The sequence below is a fragment of the Loxodonta africana genome, chromosome 21 (genome assembly GCF_030014295.1).
Source record: "Loxodonta africana isolate mLoxAfr1 chromosome 21, mLoxAfr1.hap2, whole genome shotgun sequence".
Classification (NCBI taxonomy): domain Eukaryota; kingdom Metazoa; phylum Chordata; class Mammalia; order Proboscidea; family Elephantidae; genus Loxodonta; species Loxodonta africana.
Window position 1 is genome coordinate 68,209,544 of NC_087362.1, and position 16,570 is coordinate 68,226,113.

General features: G+C 56.4%; 1 protein-coding gene across 1 annotated transcript in view; it reads right to left on the reverse strand.

The window, feature by feature from the left end:
• Positions 1-3,316: 3,316 nt before the first annotated feature.
• The window catches only part of CHST8 (carbohydrate sulfotransferase 8), a 148,209-nt gene continuing 134,955 nt past the window's right edge, over positions 3,317-16,570 (reverse strand). Inside the window, exons 3-4 of the mRNA XM_003416325.3 lie at positions 5,606-5,643; positions 3,317-5,021 (exon numbers count right to left, since the gene is read on the reverse strand). Of these exons, the coding sequence (XP_003416373.1) occupies positions 3,894-5,021; positions 5,606-5,643 (1,166 nt within the window). The 3' untranslated portion in view covers positions 3,317-3,893. The remainder of the gene's footprint in view (positions 5,022-5,605; positions 5,644-16,570) is intronic.

Here is a 16,570-nt window from a genome sequence, read left to right on the forward strand (position 1 = left end):
ACCTTCACCTGAGCCCTGTAATCCCCTCACCAAGAGGGCTCACCCCTAAGGACCAAGTGGGGAAATAGGCCTTGCCTGGGAGGGCTGTCCCTTCATCCACCACCTGCCTGTGTCCTGGGCTCCTTAATGTAGACCCTGGCCTCATGGGACAGGGGGAGAGGGAGGGTTTGGCTGTGTCTGAGGCCAGAGGTGTCTGAATCCCATGCCTGACCTCTGCGTGGACCTCATGTTCCATCCCTCCAGGGAGCTCCAGGGCTTCTGGGGCTCACAGACCTGGAGAGGCCTAGACTTTGGGGGCATCATGTTCTCTTGGTCACTCAGAAAGCAGGGCATCTGGGGAGGTCTCAGCCACTCCCAGGGCAAAGGCCTGGCTAGGACTTTACTGGGGACTGCCCCAGAGAGGCCCTCATTTCAGAGACCAAGCAGGAGGAAGGGTACAGGGGCTGGGCTGTTATTCTCCCAACTCCATGGCCTACTTGACCCCTGCCTGCAGTACCCCCTGCACACACAGAGACATACATGCAAATTTACACGCATATACACACACACATAGGCACTCCCCAGACACACAAGCACATGGAACCTACCACATCACATACACATGCATATGCAGACATATGCATAGACTCACACACTCACACCCACCGCTCCCACAGCTCAAACACCAGCACGGACACATGGACACACACACATGCACACTGTTTCCTGTGTTGGCAGTTCAAGCCACAGTCTGCTCCTCCTAGGCACTAGGGCTATATGAGGCTTGGGGCTGGGGTGGGGGCCAGAGGGGATTCAGGGTCGGGTCTTGGGGCTGGGCCTACTGCCTACAGTTGGAGGTCATGCTAGGGGCCATCGACTGATGACTGAGGTTATTTCCTGGAAGGCTCTCCCAGACGGTGATCTGTGTAACATTTGCTGTGAGTTAGGAGTGGAGGTGGGGACAGGAGTCAGGGTATCCCTCCACTTGGCTCCCCCACCCCTAACCTCAACCCACTCATGTACAGCCAGGCTTGCAGACTATTTTACATAAAAAGCACGTTTTTATACAATGAGCCAGGACCCTTATCCAGTTGAAACAAAAGTGCCACGAGGCCTTTCTTATTGTTTCTACTAGTAAGGGATGCTGAATTCCTCCAACAAGCTCCAGTGTTCACACCCCCTGGGCCAGGTGGTGGAGGACCCAGGCCTGCTTCCCTCCCACCCTTGTTTACCGGATTTTGACTATCATAGCAAGAGGAACCCTGGACTTCCTGCCTTCCCTCAGGTGCACAGCACAGCACTGGGCTGGGTGGAAGCTCAGTGAAAATTCTTTAGGCAAGGGGCAAGCCTTGTGGCCTTGCTATTCTTGTCAGCACTGACCTTGCCTCCTGCCACCACCACCCAGAAGGGAAACCCTATTTGATGGGTATGTTGTGTCCACACTGGGAGATCTTCCAACTCAGGCAGTTGTCTCTGAAGAGGTAGCGCAAGCGAAGGTGTCTTTCTCTACCTCCATCTAATGCACATATATACACTGTCATGCACAAACACACACTCATATGTTCACACATGCACACACATGCATGCTCACACATATGCACATGCTCACACATATGCACATGCTCACACATGCACTCTGCTCACACCCTCATGTTCACACATGCACACACATGCACATGTTCACAACACGTTCACACACTCATGTTCACATGTGTACTCATACATGTTCACACATGCTCACACACTCATGTTCATACATGCTCACACACTCATATTCACACACATGCACTGTCACACATGCTCACACGTTCACACACACTCATACACTCATGTTCACACATGCACTCACACACACAGTCGTGTTCACACACTCACACACATGCTGTCTTTCACACTCACAGATGCTCACACATACATTGTGGGAATGTCTCCCCAGGGCAATCCTGATTGTCTCCAAGCGGCAGCAGCAATGGTGGTGGTGGAGGTAGGTAGAGCTGTCCTACAGGCTGCCCTAGCTGGGCTCCCAGGTGTCCACTTTGCTGAGCAGAGGACACTGTGACACTCTGCCTCAGGCTGCACCAGAAGTTCACGACCAGAGACACTTTTTCTGCATCGTGGACCCAGTCTCGCGCTGTGAGCACCAGAGCCCAGGGCAACTGCTTCTGGGTAATTGTCTGTCAGCCCCTCCTGCCTCCTTCACTGACATGGCCTGGCTGAGGCAGGGGTCAGCCTCTCTAGCCCTCCTGCCCTCCACCCACGAGTACCTTTCCTCTCCCCCTCTGGGTTCCTTCTGTCAGATGGTCCAGGCCACGATCTAGGGAACCCAAGGGGAGGCCTCACACCCACTGAGTTCCTGGGTGCATGTGGCCCCAAGCAGGCAGGAGGCCCCCTTGGCTCTTTGTTCCCTCTTTAAAAGTGTCCAGAGCTTGGAGTGGAGGCAGGAAGGGAGGCGGAGCAGCTCACCACTGTGAGCCTGACCGGGGTTCAGCGGCGCATCCACTCAGGAACTAGCACCTCCCCTAACCTGTGGGAGCAGACACAAACCCATGGGCACATCCGCTCAGGAAGCAGCACCTCCCCTAACATGTGGGAGCAGACACAAACCCATGGACAGACCCACAGACAGATTCAGAGGGTATGCAGCAGGCTTCTGGCAGAGACAGAGACAGAGACACAGAAGCAGGCAGACAGACAGATGGACAGACAGACCCCCAGAAGCAGGCAGCAGTTCCCCATTCACACAAGAGCCGAGCGGAGCTGTAGTCACCCCCGCCCTCGAAGCTCCGCTGGATACTTCCTCTGAGAGCTTTCAACAGTCACCCTGGCTTTTGATAAGTTCGGTGTCAAAATGTGCGCTTCTGGAGAAAGAGCTTCCTCCGCAGCTTCTGCCGGGAGCTCTCAGGTGGCTTCATCAGGTAAATGGAGCCAGGGATGAAGGTCAGGGGATCTGCAGATGACAACTCGGGGTCAAAGCCTGGTTAGTCCAGAGGTTCAAAAAGCCAGGGCTGGCATTACTCCCTGCCTGGAAAGGCCATGCCCACTGAGACCCCTGGGGACAGCCCCACTGACCCCAGTGGCAGGCCCAATTGGTGGCTTGCCCAGTGAGCTTGGCACTGCTCTGGCAGCCCTCAGGGGCCCCTACAGATTACACGGACAAGAAGGGACCCCAGGGGCCTCCATGTGGACAGATCTCTCTCTCCTTTGAGGGTGAATGTGTAGTACTGAGATGGGAGGGGCCAGACGACTGGGCCCTCAGGCAGCCTGACTGTGAGGTGGGCCTGCTTGTCCCTGAATGGGAGCCACTGGTCCTCTGCCCACCTCATACATGAGGCCACCAGCCCTGGGCTTCCCTACAGCAGGGCCTGTAGGACTTGGCTCAGGCTGCACTGGGGAGGGGACAGCCCCAGACGGCATGTGGAGAAATCAGGTGATCCCACACCACCAGACAGAGTGCAGACCCAGCTGCTCTGGAAACCATGTGCTTTATTTGAAACCTCATTTCAAGGGGAGTTCCCCCTGGATTGTAGAAAAGCGCAAACCACGTGGTTTGGTACAAGGCAATGGTTCAGGGACTGCAGGGCATCCCTCAAGGCTGGGGCCCTCATCCTCTGGGCCTCAGGCTTCCCTGGTCATTGTGAGACTTAGCTGAGCAGAGTGACACTCTAAGGTGTCTAGCCTACCCCCAAGGGCATCTCCTTCAGCCAAGAAGGGAGGGAAGGGGTCTCAGACAAGGGCCAGAGTCCCCATCCAAGGCCTGGGGCTTCTGTCCCCCACCTGCTTCACCTGCAGCCACAGCTCCTCATGTCCTTGGGGCCCTGTTGCTCAGGATACCCCTCAGCTGCTGGACTGGGGGCCGGTGGAGACAGGAGAGCAGGGTGCCTGCGGAGGGGGAGTGGCTGGAGCGGGCCCGCCCCTCAGTACAGGTCAGCGAAGGGCTTGGAGTAGTTGAACATCAGGTAGTCCATGTAGTAGAAGTCGTAGGTGCGCTGTCTCTGCAGGGTGGAGAGCTGGGAGAAGTACTGGTGTGTGATCCTGGCTGTGGTCCGCGCCTCCTGCGAGTGCCGGTCCTTGAACCGAGGGAAGGTCAGGTTTTGTGGTGCGTGGATCAGGCTCAGGAAGAAGTTGGCATCGTCCTCCATGCTTTCAAACTTGCCCACAAAGTCGTAGTCGATGAGGCAGGGGCTGCAGAGGCGGCTGACGTGGTCCCAGTGGATGTCCATGCCCACGGGCCGGTGCACGTCCAGCAGGTACTGGACAAACTCGGGGAACCGCACACCGGAGCCTGTCCGCAGCGCCTCCCGCGAGGCGTTGGCCCGGTAGCGGGCCAGGATGGCCTTGCCGAAGACTGGGTGGTAGTAGCTATTGGGGTGCTCGAACTTGTCGCGGAAGGCGGAGACAAGCCTCTCGAAGGGCTCTCGGACGAAGAGCATCTTGGTGTAGGTGCTGAGGCGGTGGAGGATGCCCTGGCGGTCGAAGGTGTCCAGCCGCTTCAGGGCGCTGCCGTAGTGCACGGTGTTGTGCTGGATGTCGGCGGTGGACGAGGCCAGCCCGGCGAGCACCATCAGCACCCGCTTCCAGTTGGAGCAGCCGGCCTTGGGCACCTCGCAGTAGAGGACGCGGTGACGGTCCTCCACGAAGATGCGGGACACGTGGCGCGGCGTGACGGCCCTGCGGCTGCTGCTTGCCCGGTACTTGGCACACGCCTCTCGCATCAGCCTCTTGCGCTCCTGCTGGCTCTCTTGCAGGCTGACCCAGTGGCCGTTCAGGGCCCGGGGGCCCGGCCTTTCCAGGGTGCCGGCTGAGCTGTTGGCTGGGATGGCTGCGGCAGCAGGCATTTTCTTGATAAGCAGCCGCCGCCGCCGCTGCTGGAGTCGCGGGCGAGCCCCCATCTTTAGGTGGGGTCCTGGCTGGTCATGCACCAGAGGCCCCAGGCTGTCCCTCTGGGGGTTGAGGCCCCTGGGAGAGGGACTAAACCCGTCACGGGTGCCCCGCTCTGTGGGCACCTTCAAGTCACCATCCTGGGAACTTCCTAGTGAGAAAGCCTGGGGCAGGAAGAGAAATGGTTACCCGCGTGGGCAGGACAGCTGGACACAGGGTCACACAGGCCAGCCCCTCACCATGGCCAGGGTCCCTGGGTCCTCTGTTGCCTGAGTTCCGCCCTTGAGGGTGAAAGAGAGGGAGACAGTCTGGGCCTGCAGCATGTGACCCCTCTGCGCTGAGCCCTGGCCTGGCCCTCCCCCAGTGCCCTGCCCCCTCATTGCTGGCTAGCGGAAAAGCCTGTCCTCAGCCGGCCGTGGGCTTGCCAGAAGTGTGGGGGCTGAGGTGCACGTGTCCTCTCGGCCACAAGATGGCGCAGGCCTCCCAGGAACCTCTGCCTGGCAAGAGTGGGGCCTGGGGCTGGTGGCCTCCTGGGGGCTGCTTCAGATTTACTCCACCAGAGCAGCCATCTACCAGGAAAGGGAAATTCATGGACCCAAAGCCCCGAGCTTTGTTCCTAAGGGTCCTAGGATGGGCTGGACACATTTTTCCTTCCAAGAATGAATTCAGCCTGAGCTCCAAATTTGCTGCCTGCCCTCCCAAACTCTCCTCAGGCTGCACTGAGATTTATCCGACTCTCAGAACTCACATTGTGGGGCTGCTGCAGCCTGATGTTGAACTTCATTCCTGAAAAGCAAACATAGGAGAGTTAGCAATGAACAACCACAGGGCTCCCAGGGACCTGCTTACAGGCTCCAAGGGTTTCTGTCTGTAGGTGCCCAGCCTAGAGGGGGATTGGGTGGGCTCCGTGAAAAGGCAGCTCTTGGGGGCGAATGGGGGCCACAGCTCACATGGTAGTGCCACGCTAGTGTCATGCTAGGGCCACGCAGAAAATGGGCTGGAGCAGAGGGACAGTTCTATCGTCTCTGAGCTGATGGTCACCTTCTCAGTGTCCCACCTCCTGAAGTGACCTAGGTCCAGAAGAGTGGCCCCTGTCCAGGCGTGCCCACGCACCGCCCAGTGGAGTAGTCAGGACCTCACAGAATTCCACCCCCCACCCTGTCAGGACTTTCCAAAGTCACTGAGTCACAGGGGAAAGGACTCTTGAGAAAACTGTTACCATCTCTCCATACCCCCTTGGCCGTGCCCTCCCTGTTCTAGTCCATGTGGACTCTGCACCTGCAACAACTCACACACACACCTTCGCATGCACAGCACAGCTTCCCCTCAGACCCGGGCTTCACCCCTTGCTGCAGGAAGTCCCCTGACCTGGCATTAACTTCAGGATTCTGGCCTTCTCAGCCAGCCTTGGGCATCTGGCGCTGAGCTGGGCACATCCTGCTCACCCTGGTCTCCTGAGCAGGGCTCAGGCACAAAATGACTATCCAGCAAGCCCTTCTTGGCTGACTGGGAAGATGGAGAGAGATCAGCACATCCCGGGCCACACTCTGCCCACTAAGGAGGCCCCTTGCCTGGGGGTGGGGTGGTGTTGGGCCACCCAGGATGACAAATTCAGGTGAGACAAACCTCTGGCCCAAGAAGAGAATTATTCCTTATACCTTGTTTGGTCTGTTTTGGAGGAAGGTGCTGCGGGGAGAAGGGGCTTTCCCTTTGGGAGACCTACTTAGGAGTCTGGGTCTCCTCCCCCAGCCCATCAGGCCACTGAGGTACCAGGGCTCTTCCTTCCCCTGTGCCAGGTGGTGGACATTTCTGCTCTGAGGGTTTGCCAAGAGCCACGGTCACAATCAGATCCACTCACCCCTTAAACAAGCAGAGAGCTAGAACTTCCAACTGGTGTCGTGTGGCACCATGTCCGACCACACCAGACCGGGTGCTGGCTTCTGCCTGTGGCTGGGGGCTGGGTTCTAGAGCCCCAGCACTTCCTCTGCTATCTCTGGGCACCTGGCAGAGGTCCAGCAGCTCCTGCTGGGCACAGCAGGCTGAGGTAGGGCTGGCGCTCAGCTAGTGATGTGACATCCAGATCCCCACCATGGACTTGGAGAGTCCCCAGCTCCCTGTGAGCTCCAGGTTCAGCCCTGGCCTCATACTGAGGATGTGCCTACGCAGCTCCCTCCTTCATTAGTGAGCAAGGAGGGGGCGTGAGGTCACCCCTGAGCTGGAGCGCCTGCGTCTCCTGGGTTTGCTGTGTCCTTATTTGAGCCTCAAGGGACTTGGAGATGAAGACAGACGTGGGCTACCCTGAGTTCATGGACTCGGGCACTATGCCTTTTTCTTCTGCTGCAATGCCATTTTTTTGATCCCTTTGGGCTGGGGACAGGGCTATGTCCTTTCTTGGTCAAAGGGCAGAGTGCCTACCTCCCTGTGTATTCCCAAGTTTGTGTGTGTGTGTGTGTGTGTGTGCGCTTGTGTGCATATGCGGGAGCTCTGAAACAGGTTTCCCAGACTCTCCCACAGAGGATGAGGGGAAGCTCCAGTAAAGCTGGCCGCGCCCCTCAGGGTCACTGTCAACCACACAGCTTGTTTTCCTCCTCACCAGCCAGCCCTTCCTCTTCCCATCTTCACTGTACTGAGCTCCTTTCTTTCTGGCATGTGAGGGTTTTCTTCTGCAGCCAATGATTACAGGTCCCCTCACGAGAAAGGACCCGCTCTAGAGCTCAGTTTTCCTTTATACCGTTGGGTTTCCTTAATTATTTTCTTCTGGTGACAGCAGCTGGCTCTGCTAAATCAACTCTTCTCCTCAGAGTCTCAGATCCAGGAATTTACTCTGCTTGTCACCCCTGTCAACTTGTCAAGGTGTGACGGTGCTTATTTATATTCCTTTTCTGGAGCAAATAACTCATGCCAGGTTTGGCGAAAGTGGGACTGAGGAGCCAGCTACAAAAGGCACTCAGCCGGCTGGTGAAGATGGAAGAGGATGTGCCTAAGGAAGTTGCAGCCCCTAAGGCTGTGTGTGACCCCCTACCAGCACTGTCCCCCAGCCTGGGAGGGTTGTGAGCTGTGAGACCTGAACAGACTGGACGTAGGGGCACTGTCTCCTGGATCTCTGGGCTCTGAGTCTTAGGCAATGTTATAGATTGAACTGTGTCCCACAAAAAGATATGTTGAATTCCTAACCCCTAGTACCTGTGAGAAGCCCTGGTGGCACAGTGGTTAAGACCTCAGGCTGCAAACCAAAAAGTCAGCAGTTCGGGTCCACCACCCACTCCTCGGAAACCCTATGGGGGAGTTCTTCTCTGTCCTATAGGGTTGCTATGAGTCAGAATCGACTTGATGGCAACGCGTTTGGTTTTTGGTTTTTTAAACCCATTGCCAAGGAGTGGCTGGTGGATTTGAACTGCTGACTTTTTTGGTTAGCAGCCTGAGCTCTTAACCACTGTGCCACCAGCCCGTGAAAGTGATCTTGTTTGGAAATAGTACCTTGGAAGATGTTATCAGTTAAGTTAGCATGAGATCATACCAGAGTAGGATGGGTCCTAATCCCATCTGAGTGTTGTCCTTATATTATAAAAGAGGAAAGCAGACACACACATGGGGAGACAGACAGGTGAAGACTCATTTACAAGCCAAGGAAGGCCAACAAAACCCAGAGCTAGAAGAGACAAGGATGGTTCTTCCCTTAGAGTGGACAGAGAACAAGGTCCAGCTAATGCCCTGAATCCAGACTTCTTCAGAACTGTGAGACAATAAATTTCTGTTATAAGCCATCCAATTTGTATTATGGCAGCCCTAGGAAACCAATATGGGTCATCTCCAAGGTTGGCCCAGTCTAAGGATGGCCAGGCCAGAGCCCTTAGCATGGGACAGGAAAGTTGGTAATGGGGAACCCAAGGTTGAGAAGGGGAGAGTGTTGACATGTTGTGCAGTTGGCAACCAATGTCACAAAATAATGTGTGTACTAATTGTTTAACGAGAAACTAATTTGCTCTGTAAACCTTCATCTAAAGCACACACACAAAAAAAGTTATCTGCTCTCTCTTCTCAATATAATGCTAAAAATCTGTAAGGGAGCTCTATTCCCCCGCCTCCCCCCTGCCCCAACACACACGTGAAGAAATAAACCACCACTCTCTCTTTTGGGACAGATGACATTTGTAGAGCAGCTGAAACACACGTCATGCGATAAGAGTGAGCGTGGCTGAGAGTAAACAGGGCGTGAGTTATTGCGGCTGCCAAATGCGTTCCACCCAGTGAACTCCTCATTGGCTGAAGTTTTTCTTCTGAGTGTTTGACTCATGAGCGTCCTTGCTACCCACTAAGGGGAGGCACAGACTGAGGAGCCCGTGTGAGGTCAGTTTCTTAGTAATGAAGCCGAGCAGCTGGGTCTGGAGCAAAGCAGGGAAGAAGACTTCACCGGCCTGTGGGCTGTCAGAGACGGGTCCCTTGTCCGCTTCTCTCCGGCATTGCAGGCGGGCCATCTGCTGGGTACAGCACAAAAACTCCAATCCTCGATGCCCAGGACGCAATGGGAGGGGTTGGGGGACCAGCCTTTTGGTCAGGTCATGTAGACAGGCGATGCCAATCCGGGTCAAAATGGGGCTCAAGAGCCTAGAAAGGGCAGGAAGTGCCTCATGAGCCTTTGACCTCCCCCAGCCCCAGGCTGATGATGCCTGAGGGGGACTGCGGCTGAGGCTGCTCAAATCCCAGCCCCAGGCGCTGATGGGGGAGGGTCCTGCCACCCCGAAACTGTGGCCTGGGGGAAGGGCCCCCAAGAGGACAGCGATGGGAACTGAGGGGGGCCAGGAGAGGCCGGGAGGGGACATGGGCTTGGGTCTGAAGTCCCTGCCTCATGAGGAACTTCAGACTCTTGTGTGGTCCTTGGATCTCCTGGTCCTGGGGTTTCCTGCATCAAGCTCTTTGCTTGGAAACTTTTCAATGTCCTGGATCTTCTGGTGGCTGGGCTTCATGCCAGGCTGTCCCACCCCCATGTGCAATGTCCTCTCACATGTCTGCTATGCTGCCATCACACTGGCCCGAGCAGGGAGACCACTGAAGGCAGCAGCTCTGAGTTCTGGTCCCCCCGACAAGTGCGGAATCCTGAGCAAGCATCAGCCCCCCCCGATCCCTGGGCAGCAGCGACTGGTGGGAACCGAGCGTGGTTGCCCTGGTTACCTCAGGCCACTGTCCTCTACTCTGCCACCCCACATCTGACTTACAGAAGAGCTCCGGCACCTAGGGCGTATGCCGCTAGAAAGACTTCTGGCCTGGGGTTGCTGCCCATCCCTGGGCATCTCTGGGTTCCAGTCCTCAGGCCCGCCTAGCTGTGGCCCAGGTCACATTGTGCCCCTGACCTCACAGAGCAGTGCCCAGCCAGACAGTGGCTGCCCAGATGCAGCGATGTCAGCAGGAGAAAATGCAGCCTGGGTGGATGTGCTACCCACCGGGGTCATGGAGAAGGCCCTTAAGGGAAGTTCCAGACCCCACCCCACAGGAGACACTAAGGCTTCTGAAGGAGGGAGTGATGTGTTTTTAGGGGGCTTTAAGAAGTCTCTGGAGATGGGGCGGGGCAGCCTGGAGGAGGGAGGCAATGTCGTGCCTGCTGGGATGGGTGTCCAATCAGGAGCGATGGGCTGTGTACATCTGCTCCCTGTACCTGGGGGAGGGAACATATCTTCTTCATCAGTGTCTGAGTCTGACACAGTGCCTGGTACACAGCAGGAGCTCAACAAATGCTTATAGAAGTGCTGATGCTGCCCAGACAGAACTGGCCCTAGAGGTAGAAGTGGACACTGGGCTACTTCCCAAAGAGCACAGGCCCCCCCACGGTTCTGGCTGGGGCCCACCAAGCTTTCGCAGGGGCATCTCCAGCTCAGCCTTATACCCCGGGAAGGGTCTGCATGTTGGTGGCCACAGGTGCCAGCCCAAGTGGCCAGAAACAGACAGAAGCAGCTGCAGTTATGGGGATCTGTGTGGTCTGCCTGCGAACAGGGTGCACTAAGTCACTTCCCCGGCTCCAACTCCGCTCTGCTGAACTATGGGATGCCTAGCTGGCTGCCCCCCATTTACAGCACCCCAGGCCAAGGGTCTGCTCCCAGGGGGCTGGGGCCTCCCAGTGGGCACACCTCCTCCAGCTCTTCTACCAGCTCAGGATCTGCCCTTTAGAGGTCTCGGCTGGACCATGGGTGCGGGCAAATCACCCCCATCAGCAGGAATTCAATTCCCACTGCCTCTTAGAGAGCTGCTACCTTCCCCTGGGGCAGATTGCTAATTCATGCAGATTAGATGCAAAACCGAAGTTTAAACACACTCAGCAATTAGAGGGCAGCCTGGGCCAGAGACACACAATGCAGACGGCAGACACCTCACTGAAGCACCTGAGGTCACAGGGAAGGTCAACGTACGTACAGGTAGGTAGTCCCTGACTTATGGCAGGATTCTGTTGTGACGACTCCTCTTAAATCGATTCTGACGTAAATCAAATATCTCATTTTTTTTTTAAAGTTTTCATTATTGTGGCCTTTTATTGTCAATATGTTTATAAATCCTATCTTTGTCTTTTGGGGTTAGAAACATTACATATAAACTTACAGTTATGTTTTAATTACTAACAATAAGATGCGCACACACACACTCACACAAAGATGGTCGTAAGTGTGGTTCGTCATAACTTGAATAGTTGTAAGTCAGGGACTGAAACAAAAAAAAAACCTGTTGCCATGGAGTCGATTCCGACTCATAGCAACCCTACAGGACAGAGCAGAACTGCCCCATAGGGTTTCCAAGGACTGGCTGCGGGATTCAAACTGCTGATCTTTTTTTGGTTAGCAGCTGAGCTCTTAACGACTGTGCCCCGAGGGCCCCAGCTGGGGACTACCTGTATTACATTCTCTGCCAAGGGCCAGCCTCTGTCCCAGCCGTGCCCACCCCCGCTGCCCCCGGGGCTTAGCAGCAGGGCTGCCTGGAATACAAGTGCTGGCAGCTCCAGGGCCTGGGAGGTGGCTCTGTGGCTAAGGCCTGGGAGATGGCTCTGTGGCCAGGGCCTGGAAGGTGACTCTGTGGCCAGGGCCTGGGAGGTGGCTCTGTGGCCAGGGCCTGGGAGGTGACTCTGTGGCCAGGGCCTGGGAGGTGGCTCTGTGGCCAGGGCCTGGGAGGTGGCTCTGTGGCCAGGGCCTGGAAGGTGGCTCTGTGGCCAGGGCCTGGGAGGTGGCTCTGTGGCCAGGGCCTGGGAGGTGGCTCTGTGGCTAAGGCCTGGGAGGTGGCTCTGTGGCCAGGGCCTGGGAGGTGGCTCTGTGGCCAGGGCCTGGAAGGTGGCTCTGTGGCCAAGGCCTGGGAGGTGGCTCTGTGGCCAGGGCCTGGGAGGTGGCTCTGTGGCCAGGGCCTGGGAGGTGGCTCTGTGGCTAAGGCCTGGGAGGTGGCTCTGTGGCCAGGGCCTGGAAGGTGGCTCTGTGGCCAGGGCCTGGGAGGTGGCTCTGTGGCCAGGGCCTGGGAGGTGGCTCTGTGGCCAGGGCCTGGGAGGTGGCTCTGTGGCCAGGGCCTGGGAGGTGGCTCTGTGGCCAGGGCCTGGGAGGTGGCTCTGTGGCCAGGGCCTGGGAGGTGGCTCTGTGGCCAGGGCTGAGTGTGGACCTTGGTTGGTCCAGCCAGCCCCGAGCAGTGCACTGGCTGCCACTGCACAGGGCCTGTCCTCTCAGCCTCAGCAGCCTTCCTCCATTTGCTCTCAGACAGCCAAACTTGGCAATGGCCCTGCACTGGCCACGCAGTGACCCTGGCCTTTGGCCCAGACCAGAGAAGAGGCTTCCTCTCCATGCCAAGCCATAGAATGGAAAGGGCAACACATTTAAAGGAAAAAAAAAAAAAAAAATATATATATATATATATATATATATACACATAGCATTGCTACATGACCTTGGACAAGTCCCTCGACCTCATGAAAACTTAGTCTCCTCAGCTGTAAAATGGGGTTAAGAATACCCATCCTGCCCGCTAACAAGTGCAAATGAGCCGATGCAATGCCTGCACAGTGCACGCTCGCTGGATTCAAGCTTCCGGGCTTCTGGCGTTGCTATCTCCTGGTAACCCCAGCAGCTGAGGTTCCCAGAGTACAGCTCCTGAGGGCTGGCCCTGCACCCAGGGCAAGGGCTCTGGGACCTGCCTGCAGGGGAGGGAAGCAAGGATCTTCCTGTCTCAGCCGATGGGCACCTGACGGCTCTGAATGCCACAGTTTTGTTTGCCGATCCCATTCCCTCACCTTGTGATTAGCATCCGTGATTCAACTGGGTAGTTCCCTGTCAGCTCAGCCCTGGTGAATTCCCTGGGAGCTGTCAACTAGGCGAGGATCTGTGCTGCCTGTCAGTCAACCAGCCAGCTGATTAGCCTGACTGTGAACCCAACAGCTGCCCCGCCCCCACCTGCCAATCACTCTGTGGGGAAGGGGCATCCTGAGCCCCCACCCCTCCAGTGTGCCCTCCTGGGAGACTGCCCCCATATTTGTGCCCCCAGGAAGCTCTAATTGGTGCAGAAGTCCAGTCCATGCTGGCCACAGCTCTGTAAACGGGGAACTGGCCTGCTTGTGCACAAGGGAGGGGACCTCAGCTCCTTCTTCACAGCTCTCCTGGCAGTCTGCAGGGGTGCGTGTGCCGCCCAAACACCCATGCCATGACTGTATCACACTGCGCATGTGTGGATTTGTGCCTGAACTTGGTATGTTTTCTGTGTTATACCATGCATGCTGAGCGGTGCATCCCATGGCGTGTCTGCTCCATGTATGCACGCTTCCCTGCTCAGTGGGGACGGTGGCTTAGAGCCACCTGTGCCTTTTCTTTCCCTCATGTGTTCTTCCAACACAGCTGGGCCAGAGGGCTGGGCAGGAGCTAGTGAACGCCACAGCAGTTGAGAAAGAACCGTCTTCATGATACTCACTGGTCCCTGGCTCCCCCCATCGCTGGCTCTCCTGCAGTTCTTCAGTGACAGCGAGATCAGTCGGCTATCCCTCCTCCACCTGTGGCACACCATGGCAGAACTCAACCATGCTGCCTGCTACCATCTGTCCATTCACTCAACATTGATTGAGCCAGGCAGTGTTTTAGGGACTGGTGACTGTCAGTCCTGAATAGGACAGTGGTGGCCCCTGCCCTTGGGGAGCTTTCATCCTAGCAGGGAAGCCAGGCGCTGAACAAGCAATTTCATATGTGACAGCGACAATAGAAGACATTGCTGGCAATGTGTGAGGGAGGATGTCAGCAAGCCCAGGGCATCAGAAGGTCTTGCTAAGGTTGTGACAATTCATTGGCACCTGAGGGTAGTGGCATATTCCTGGCAGAGCTTGGTAGCCCTGCATCATGACAGAAGGGCTCATGGGATGACAGGATTGAACATCAGTGAGGCTAGGACTTGGAGACTGAAGGGCGTCAAAAGACAGGAGCACAGTGGCTGGCTATTGTCATTATTAGGTACCGTCAAGTTGGTTCCAACTCATAGCAACCCTACGTACAAAAGAACAAAACAGTGCCTGGTCCTGTACCATCCTTACAATCATTGCTATGTTGGAGCCCATTGTTGCAGCCACTGTGTCAGTCCATCTCATTGGGGGTTGTCCTCTTTTTCGCTGACCCTCTACTTTACCAAGCATGACGTCCTTCTCCAGGGACTGGTCCCTCCTGATAACATTTCCAAAGTACGTAAGATGGAGTCTCACCATCCTCGCTTCTGAGGAGCATTGTGGTTGTACTTCTTCCAAGACAGATTTGTTCGTGGCTGGCAAGGGCCGGCAAACAAAGGGCCCACGGTCTGGCAAAGGACTGGTAAGGACTAGGGGAAACCTAGAAGGGCTGTGAGCTATGGAGAATTATTCTGCATTTAAGGACCATTCTGGGATGAAAAGCCAAGTACAGAGCAGAAAGGCTGGTTCAGGGGACGCTGCCATTGTCTGGGCGTGTTCTGTCAGGGGCCTGGACCCAGAAGGTAGAGGGAGAAAGGAAGGGAGATGTGTAGGGTATTTCAGGAGGAATGATCACAGTCATGTGGTGGGGAACGTTTAACAATGGGCTCTCTGGATGGGCGGGAGGAAAGCCCTGATTCACAGTGTCTCCCAGTTGCCACCATTTATGGTCAATACTCCCACCACAGCAGATTTCACACCACTCATGCAAACTCGAGTTGGGAAGAGATGCGCATGACTGGCTCTTGTGAGCCAGTGCAAATCTGTTCCAGCACAAAACAGCAGCAGCTGGACCTGGGGACTGACCAGGAGCAGAGTGAGGAGGGGTCCGGTTGTCTGGTGGACATTGTTGCCATCTCCTGGGAAGGGGGACAGATACTTGTGGAGTCTGAGATGACTGTGGATCCCTCAAGTGTTGATGTCCAGAGCTGGAGGCAGCGGAGTGATACTGGGCAGCGGCTGGTCAGAGAAGCGCGGCAGATGTGTGTGCACAGGAGCACAGTCCACCTTCTCTGGTCTTCCAGGACCAGATGAGAGGCCAGCGCTTCTCAGAAGAGGAAAGACAGGGCTGAGGCAGCCGCTTCCTGAAGCCCGAGGGCAGTAGGTCTGGGCAAGTCCTGCCCTTTCCCCATGGTTCCCGGGGAGCAACACCAGTGCTCATCGGGTTAAACCGGACGGACGTAACGACACTTCTGCTTGGTTAACAGGGCACCTGGCGGACTGCTCTCTAGCCAGCTCCGCAGGAAGGAGCCTGCCTAATTTGGCCTAAAAATTGATAAATGTCTGCAGTATGGTGACTAGGAAAGAAAAATGAGTGATTCATGCTGGAGCCTCAGGCTAAGGTGGTTCCGCTGAGGGGCTGCCTGTATGCATGAAAAATGCCAACAAAACCAAGAAAACAACTGCCCAGCTCCACGGCCAGTACGGCAAGGAGAGGGACAGGGTGGTGCGTCCTTCTTCACTGGCACGGAAGCCAGGCTACCGGAGGAGACAGCCAGCCAGGCGGCCTCGTTAACGCCATGGCTGGGCACAAATAATGATCTGTCCAGTTCTGCCGGCCCCGGATGTGCCGTTCCAGCTGCAGTGTCCATTACTGAGGGGCCTGTGGCTGGCAGACCCACCGCAGCTGCCGCCTGTGACACCCTTAGCAGCAAATCCATTCCAGGGGATGCTTCCTTGAGGTGACTCTGCTGTGAGGACTGCTCTGTCCTAAGAAAGGCACTCAGGCCCCTGGGGAAGCCCTCCTGGGCCCCCAGGGTGATCGGGCTCCCCAGGCCCAAGGTCACACAAGATCTCACTTCCTGCAGGTGAGACTAAACAGGGCTGCCCAGGGACGGGTGTACTGACCCTCAGAAGAGCTCCCCAGGTGGCCGTGTAATGGTGGCCTGCATTATCCAGGAATGGTATGCAGAGCAGCCCCCAGGTTGGGTGGCAGCCCCTCCCGGCTGGTCACTGGAGCTAGCACCATGGATGGGCAGCTCCAGCTCCAGGCCCTTCCATCTCCAGTATCTCCTTTAGCATCACAGAGAACACGGAGGGGCAGCTGCATTTCCAGGGTCATTTTGTGTAGCCCCAAGAGAACAGAGCCTCTGACATCTCACAGGTCCCCAGAGGCAAAGCCAAGGGCTGCTGGAGCCCTGGGCTGGGGCCCTGGTGGTCAGTCTCACTGTCCTCTGCCTCAGGCGTGCAGAGTTGCTTGCTGTCCACACCTGAGAGGGCAGGTGAATCTTCCAAGGGCAGGGTCTTTAGCCTGGAGTTGGGTGCAGTCCAGGAAGGCTC